This window comes from Gekko japonicus, unplaced genomic scaffold, assembly GCF_001447785.1.
Source record: "Gekko japonicus isolate JY-2015 unplaced genomic scaffold, Gekko_japonicus_V1.1 scaffold3590, whole genome shotgun sequence".
In the NCBI taxonomy this organism is placed as follows: domain Eukaryota; kingdom Metazoa; phylum Chordata; class Lepidosauria; order Squamata; family Gekkonidae; genus Gekko; species Gekko japonicus.
In genome coordinates, this window is record NW_015171608.1 from 121,452 (window position 1) to 130,053 (window position 8,602).

At 47.9% G+C, this 8,602-nt stretch overlaps 1 protein-coding gene across 1 annotated transcript in view; it reads right to left on the reverse strand.

The window, feature by feature from the left end:
• CHUK (conserved helix-loop-helix ubiquitous kinase) overlaps positions 1–8,602 on the reverse strand; it is a 53,240-nt gene that overhangs the window by 39,860 nt on the left and 4,778 nt on the right. Inside the window, exons 3-5 of the mRNA XM_015419921.1 lie at positions 3,824–3,938; positions 2,223–2,292; positions 683–771 (exon numbers count right to left, since the gene is read on the reverse strand). Of these exons, the coding sequence (XP_015275407.1) occupies positions 683–771; positions 2,223–2,292; positions 3,824–3,938 (274 nt within the window). The remainder of the gene's footprint in view (positions 1–682; positions 772–2,222; positions 2,293–3,823; positions 3,939–8,602) is intronic.

Here is an 8,602-nt window from a genome sequence, read left to right on the forward strand (position 1 = left end):
AATGTCCTGCTGAGAAAGTAGTCTGAATCATCGTCTTATAGTACGTGGTACGGCAGACGGTAACTGAGAACAGGGGTGGGCGTTTTGTCAAGAAGTGACGAAAGAATCCCGGGTCCGGTGCCCAGATCACCCCTGGCTTTTCACGGATTGTGCTCCCAGCTGGGGCAGGCAGCTGCACCACAGGCACTCGTAATAACGCAGGAGCCTGGACCACACGGGTGGGGAAGCCCCCGTTCTCACTGGTCCCGGGGAAAAATACTCCAGACACACTGTGGCAATAGATACGTCTTTACTGCCATTCACATACGCAGCTATTAGGAAAGTTACCTGCCACTGCTGGCCAGCCTCCAGCTCCTTCACATCGCCTCCTTTAGGACCCTCCCTAACGGCTGAATCTGCTCCTGGAGGCCCGGCCTACCCACCCACCCCTGCCAGCTCTCATGGCCGCTTCCACACCACCCCAAAGGCAAAACCCCCCACCACCACCCAGGGCTGTGGACACTGCCAGCTGATCGTGCCCAACATTATGGGTCCCTGGCCATGCTCAACCTATGGGTCTGTCCCCCCGTTTCTCCCCCCACACACACCTTGAATGTGCCCGTGCCAGACAGACTGTGGAGTTGCCCTTGCCAATCTCCCAGGTAGGCGCTCTGACCCGGAGGCAGGATCGGGTCACACTTACCTTTCCCCCTTCCTCCTGGAGGACAATATTTTCAGGTTTCAGGTCTCTGTGTATTATTCTGTTTTCATGCAAGTACTGGATTCCAGATCCTAAAAGTGTTGGAGGAAGATCTGTTAGACAGATCTAGATCTGTTTTGCTTTCGATTAGCTACAGAATACCGAAAACCGCAAAACAGGAGCCGGTAAGGCCGGGGGAAATCACTTTTCCTTGCAGTGCGTTCCACGCCGATTTGCAGTTCTGCAGTCTCCGTTATCTACGCTGCTTCCCCAAGGCCTTCGTTAGTGGTACTAGAAAGGGGAAAGGTGCCATTCGGGTAATTTTATTTTCTTGCTGAAACTGCCCCTTCCACGCTCCTGAGATTTTTTTTGTTGCAAGCTTTCTAGGGAAGGAGGTCCATCCAGACTGTGGAAGATGCTTTAACTGTCTCTTGCCTTGTGAGACTTGGGAGGGAGTCCGGCCGTTTGAGTTACCGGTGCCGGACTGGATCCTGGTGTCAAGTCTGAGTGGGCAATTTACGCTCAGTTCTCTGCACACTTGCATGGCAGACCTCTGACTCCACCCTCATGTTCCAGAGTAGTCCTGTCCCCTCCAAGGACCACGCCAGGCTGCAGGCAGGAGAGACCCTTCCTCTTTACTGGAGTCTCTTTGCTCTGCTAGCAGAGATTTACCATGAGCTCTCCTCTGTTTGCATTTCTGATTGTAACTGGTGATTGAAGCCACCTTATACTGAATCGGATCCGTCAAGGTCTGTCCCCTGTTCACGCAGACCATATTTTTACACGCAGCCCCTTTGCCCAAAGCTCCGAACACAAGTGCATTCATAATACTGATAGGGAGGCAGAGAGATGCATTTGCAGAATACAACACACACACGCACACACACGAGCAAATGAAGATGCCTTTTACTGAATCAGGAGTCCCTCAAAGTCTGTGCCATCTGCTCAGACTGGCCAAGTGACGGTCCAGGGTCTCAGGCAGCGTTCACTCTAAGCTGAGTTAGTGTGAGCTAGCTCACAGTTTTTTAGCCTCCAACTCACAGATTTTCGTCTCGGCTCAGGAAGGAGGGCTCCAGAGCAAACTAATTTATGCAGCAGCCAAATCGCTCGCTCGCAACTTTAATGCCAGCAGCTCACAAAGTAGAATTTCTGCTCACAAGACCCCACAGCTTAGAGGGAACATTGGTCTCAGGCATCACTTACTGCCCGGTCCATTAACTGGAGATGTGAGGATGAAGCGGTCTTATCCTGAATCAGACTGCTGGTCCGTCAAGGTCAGTATTTGTCCACTCAGACCGACAGTGGCTCTCCAGGGTCTCAGGCAGAGGTCTTTCCCATCCACGCCTGCCCAGTCTTTTTTAACTGGAGATGCCTCTGGGGATTGAACCCGGGACCTTCTGCATGCCACTGAGCCACAGCCCCTCCCTTTCTGCTGAAAGCCAAGGCCCAACGCTTGGTTGCCATCCACTTTGAGGTCACGAGCAGACCACACACAACATAAAAGTTTCCGGTCAACAGGCACAAAAGAAAGCGGCTGACGTACCAATGTCACTAAGAATAGAAAGAACCTGGCTCTCCTTGAGTCCACAGCAATTTTCAGGCTTGTTTAATAGCTACAAGAAAGAACAACACATTTAAACTTGAAACACAAAATGTCTCACTAAGATGTTACAAAGCAAACATTTCCTAGGCTTAAACGCTTTAGAAGAAACTACTGCTTGGAGAGGAACTGCGGTGGCTCAAGTGGTTAAGACGCTGAACTGCAGGCTGTGGAAGGTCGGTAGTTCGGCAGTTCGAGACCCGAGTGTGCCGCATGACGGAGTGAGCTCCCGTCTCTGATTCCAGCTCCTGCCAACCTAGCCGTTCGAAAGCAAGAAATTGCAAGTAGATAAATAGGGACCACTTTGGCAGGAAGGTAACAGCGTTCCGTGCGCCTCGGTGTTTAGTCATGCCGGCCACATGACCACGGAGACATCTCCGGACAGCGCTGGCTCTTCAGCTTGGAAACGGACATGAGCCACGCAACCCTAGAGTCGGATCCGACTGGCTTTCGAGCAAGGGAACCATTACCTTCCCTTGCTCGAAAGCCAGTCGGAGTCCGACTTTAGGGTTGCGGTGTTCATCTCTGTTTCAAAGCCGAAGAGCCAGCACTGTCCGAAGACATCTCCGTGGTCATGTGGCCGGCATGCCTAGACGCCAAGGCGCACGGAACGCTGTGACCTTCCCACCGAAGCGTTACCTATTTATCTACTTGCAATTTCTTGCTTTCGAACTGCTAGGTTGGCAGGAGCTGGAACTAGAGACGGGAGCTCACTCCGTCTTGCGGCACCCGGGTCTCGAACTGCTGAACTACTGACCTTCCACAGCCTGTACTGTGTGTATATTGTTGGAACCCGCCCTGAGCCCATCCAGGGGAGGGCAGGACACAAATCCCAAAAATTAAAAAATAAAATAATAATGCTAAAATCCCCTCGCCCCAAACTCCTAACTCGGTGTCAGGGCTGGAATGGGATAAAGGTATCTCAAAGCAACAGCATGCGGGGAGGTAAGAAGAGGAGGCGAAAGGGGGGGGTTGGCTCCTCTCGTCCATGTGCCCCGCGTGAGGTCTGGGTTAGTCCTCCTCACCCCCAGCTTTATAACTCAGTGGAGCAGACAGACACACATATGTGCCTGCCCCTTCACCTCTAGCCTGGCTCTCACAGACATACCCCCCCCCCCCCCACACACCCCCCCCAAACTGGCATTCTCGGTCGCCAGGATCACAAGTAAAAGCGATGAGGGACCTCCTTCCCGGTGAGCCAGGGCCCCTGCACAGCTACAAAGCCACTATAACATGCAGTCAAAATGTAATCAGTCCATTGTTTTAATCTCTTTTCAACAGTGAAGACGTCAAAGATGAAAAGTGAAGACGTCAATGAAGAAAGAATGGACGAACTTCCCCGGAGTTACCAGAAGGGACTGATTACATTTTGACTGCATGTTATATTGGATCCTATAATATTTGCACGTTTTGCAGTAATTCTATTGTGATTATTATTGTCATACTGCTACCCCCTCTACCTATTGTACAGCTACGAAGCCAGACTGGTTCACGCTTCAAACCTGTCAGTCCTGCACGAGGTCAAACGGGTAGTCCACCATTACCTTCCTCAGGTCTCCTCCAGAGCAGTACTGCATAGCCAAAAGGGGGACGTCATTTACAAGGAAATTCATTTCTTCAGGCACGTCACAGGCTTTGACAACGTTGGGGTGGTTCAGCCTACGCAAACGGGCAGAAAGAAACGGCACACCCTCAAATTCTGTATGAAGAGCAGGGGATGCCAAACCCTCTCAGTCTGCAGCGGCTTGCAGACTGACTGAGTATTAATGGGACAGTTATCGCCACTTTCCACAAACCGTACTAGTGATTTCTTAGGAAGACTGATTTTGAGCAAGGTGCTGGCAATTACCAGTTTTACTAAGAAAACGGGGAAAAGCAATATGAACAGATTACGTATTTGCAGTTTACGTTGCTTACCTGTGAAAGGGAGTGCGTTGAGAGAGAAAAAGGGGTGAACTTTATCTCGAGCCTTTATGCCATTATAAGATCCCTTGTAGATCCCATCCAGTCCAGCCTCCTGTCTCACACAGTGGCCAACCGGTTCCTTTGGAGGGCCAACGACAGGGCAGAGAGGCCGAGGCCTTCCCCTGAGGTTGCCTCCCAGCACTGCTATTCATACTAATATATTTTTTATTTTTAAAGAGAAACATAACATAAAATGAGGGTATCCATTACCTCCTTAAGTTTCCTTGGTTACAAATCTCATACCTTAGCAAAGCATTAATCTTGTATATTTCACCTTATATCATTGTATAGCTCTCTTGCAAATATATAAAAATAAAGGTTTTTTATATCCTTAAAATGAATTGTATGTCTGCTGCTTTATTTGTTACATTCTTCCATCCATTTGTAAAATCTTGACCAGGTGTTTTCAAAGACTGCCTCTGGTTGTCCTTTGAGAATTAAAGGCTGCGGTCACACGGAACAGAAGCCACACAAGTGAGACGGAAAACAGGCGGAGTTTCCGGGCGCGATCTCACCAGCACATCTGGGAAGCGTAGCACTCCCGTGGCTCAACCGAGGCTTCCAGCCGAAACTGCGTGGCAAAAAACTAGTACCTCGGAGGTACTAGTTTCCAGAAACTGCAGGGCAAGGGCGGGCGTCTGATCGCGTTTCCGGTGGCATCCGGCGCCCGCCCATGTCCCCTTGCAAATAAGGTGGGTTTTTTTTGTCCAAGTCTCTGTGGATGCGCACACGCACCCAACGGAGCATGCGCATTTGTCGTGTACACACAGACAAAAAACAGTTTGCCGTGGCGCGCGCTTCTTCGTTGCGCGCCGGCTTGTCCTGTGATCAGCACCTCTCCCTTGCCATGGAACCTCCACGGTACCTCCACAGAACCTCCACGGGAGGTCTGATCACGTAACAGCGCAGTAGTTTGCCCCAGGGCAAACAGCCACGCTTCTCCCCCGCAGTTTCCTGCCCGTGTGACCGGGGCCAAAGTTAGTTTATCCATTTCAGCAGTTTCCAAAATTTTGTTTACAAGTTCTTCTCTCAAAGGTACTCCCTTTCTTCTCCAATATTTAGCATAAAGTATTCTCGCCGCTGTTGTTACATATATTATAAGATAAGAATCATGTTGGTTACAGTTTTCTGGTAAAATATTCAGTAAGAATAATTCTGGTACAAAAGGGATATTTAAGGAAAATATGTATAATATGTTTTATAGATAGTATATTACTCCAGATGTATGTTGGAAATGTCAAAATAATACTGGGTCCTTTTTTCATATGTGGTGGTCACGTGATGAAGTGAAAAAATGATGGTTTTGGATTCATGAAATTTTACAAAACATGTTAAAAAGTCCAGCACTGCTATTCAGACGTTCATTGCCTCTGTCTATGGAAGTCCTGTTTAGTCACCATGGCTAGTAGCTACTGGTGGACCTCGCCTCCATGAGTTTGCCTAATTCCTTCATTAAGGTCCAAACTAAACATTACACTGAACACAAGTCAAGAAAGGGAACACCCTGCCCTGCCTCTGTTTTGTTTTTTTAAACTTACGACCAGCTTTCTTGTCAGAGAGGAAAGGGCAGCAAAAGATTCTGATGCATTTTCCGGAGGCCTTTCATTCTATAACATTTCAGATGTATTTGAAACTGATGAAGGCCTTTCAAAAGAGGGTTTATCTAGATTTGTTGTCATGTAACCTTCTGTAATGATTCCTTGTTTTATGTGTGTGCGTGTCTCTTTAAAAGTTTGGTTGCATGGCTGAGATATATTAGAGTGGTTGAGGAGACAAGAGTGGTGTGATTGGTGGTTGATAGAGAGGTGGAGGGGTTTTGGAAGTGGTTCTGAGTGGATGGATGTGTATGTCTGTCAAGAGTGACAGTTACAGGTTTGACAGTTGATGAAGACAGTTGATATGTTAGTTCGTTTTGAGGTCTGGGAGAGAGAGAGTCTTGTGTGTGATACAAGAGTTAAGTTCTGTGTATGAAGAAAAGTTGAATGTATAAGGAAACAGTAAAGTAACGTTTAAGGAAACAAAAGTTATATGAAAGTCTGAGCGACAGATTGGAGTGAAACAAAAAACGTACATGACCCTGAGTTAATGAGTTACAAAGTTAATTGAAAGATCCCTGTCAGAAAGGGAGCAGATCTTGTGTGAGACACAACCCAATTGTTAAAATTATTCACATTACTGGTTACATTGTTCTACACTTTTATTTATGAGTTATTTTAATAAATCTTCTTTTATTTAAGTATACCAGCTGAAAGGAATCCTTCCTCAAGAACACTTAGTACCTTGAAAAGCCTTAAACTCGACCTACCTACCCAATAATAGAAACAGTATAGTATACTACCCAATAATAGAAACAGTATAGTATACTACCCAATAATAGAAACAGTATAGTATAAAGGTTAGGAAAACCTTAAATTTCCTGGTGGCAGCCGGATATCCTCAATAGAACAAAATAAAAAGAACACTTTTAAAGTGAAACCAGGCCTCCCCAGATAAGGGGTCGCCACACCTTCTTACTCATTTATTCAATCGGAAGAACGTTTGCGCACAAAAACACCAGCCTCCGGGAGAAGGTCGCCGGGCAGCCAGAAAGAGGCCTGGAAGAACAACAATAACATTCGGAGCCCGCCGGGAGAAGGGAAGAAGCGCTGCCAACAGGGTGTCGATAGGGAAGTCCCTCCCCTTGTGAAATGTGGCCCTAGGTAGGTTCAATCACTACTGTATAGTAGTAAGTATGTAAACCGCTCTGAGACCCATTAGGGGTTATGAGCGGTATAGAAGTCGCATGTAAATAAATAAATAAATAAAAACTGATACCCTTTTATATCATCAGCAAATCACACTGAGGGCCAGAAATAGGACCCTATCAAGGTAAAGGGTTTCACACGGATATATTCATTGTGCTGCCTGCCATTATTACGCACTTGGGGGGGGGGGGAGAAATTTTAAGTGCCTTCATCTCCACAGAAGTAGAGGCAAGTGAGTGCAGCTTAATTTAAAGCAATTAATACTTCAAATACTGTCTCTTTTAGAGGAGGAAATATTAAAATGAGATAATCAGATTATACTGCAAGGGGATTTTCCATACAGTTTGAACCCTCCTGCAAAGACTGCCTCATTTTCACCTCTCTCTCATTATACACGTAATGGAAGAGAGGAAACAAGAACGTCTTTGTCTGAGTACAGAACTACATCCAGTGGCACCTTTAAGACCAACAAAGTTCAATTTAATTCTCCAAATCTCTATGGTAACCATCCTAGCTTCAGGATTCTCGTGACATTTTCCAAAGCCAAAACAGCTACAGGGAGGGGCCTGTTACATCATGTAGGACGTAATTGTCAGAGCTCCTGGAGAAATCAGTTCCCAGCAACAGTCATTCAGAGGAATAAAAGTTTATTGAGACATTGATAGCGTCCGGACTCTTAACGAAGCATGTTAGAACTGGGCACTAAGCAAGATATTATACCCAAATCAAACGGGATCCTAATGGCCCTGGGCCAATCACACCTAAGGTAAAAGCCCACCTGAATAATGGCACACAATTCTCAGGGGAAAGAGGATACTAGGGATGGCTAGGCTCAAGGTTACATGTCCGAGTCAAGAAAGATAACAGGCAGAAACAAAAGTATACATTCTTCTTCTCACCTCCCACATTCCCATGGCAACCAGACCCAGGAAAGGGGCCAGGCTGACAGTAATGTCCAGTTTGGGCCAAAGCCATCTATGCTCATGGCCACCACTATGTCCACTGGCTGTGAGTTCCACAATTTAATTACTCATTGAGTGAAGTTCTAGCATTATGGGGGATGGAGAATAAGTTCTTTAATAAGTTCTCCATCACTGGCTACTAACCATGGTGACTGAAGAGAACCTCCACATTCAGAGGCACTAAGCTTTTAAGCCCGGGGCCGGGAGGCAACGTCAGGGGAAGGCCTCGGCCCCTCTGCCCCGTTGTTGACCCTCCAGAGGAACTGGCTGTGTGAGACGGGAGGCTGGACTGGAGGGACCCTCCCTGGTCTGGCCCAGCAGGGCTCTTCTGGTGTCCTTCTCAGGGGAAGGCCTCGGCCTCTCTGCCCTGTTGCTGGCCCTCCAGAGGAACTGGCCGGTCCCTGTGTGAGACGGGAGGCTGGACTAGAGGGACCTTCCCTGGTCTGACCCAGCAGGGCTCTTTTGAGGTTCTGATCAGGGGAAGGCCTCGGCCTCTCTGCCCTGTTGCTGGCCCTCCAGAGGAACTGGCTGGCCCCTGTGTGAGACGGGAGGCTGGACTAGAGGGACCCTCCCTGGTCTGACCCAGCAGGGCTCCTCTGAGGTTCTTCTCAAGGCCTCGGCCTCCCTGCCCTGTTGTTGGACCTCCAGAGGA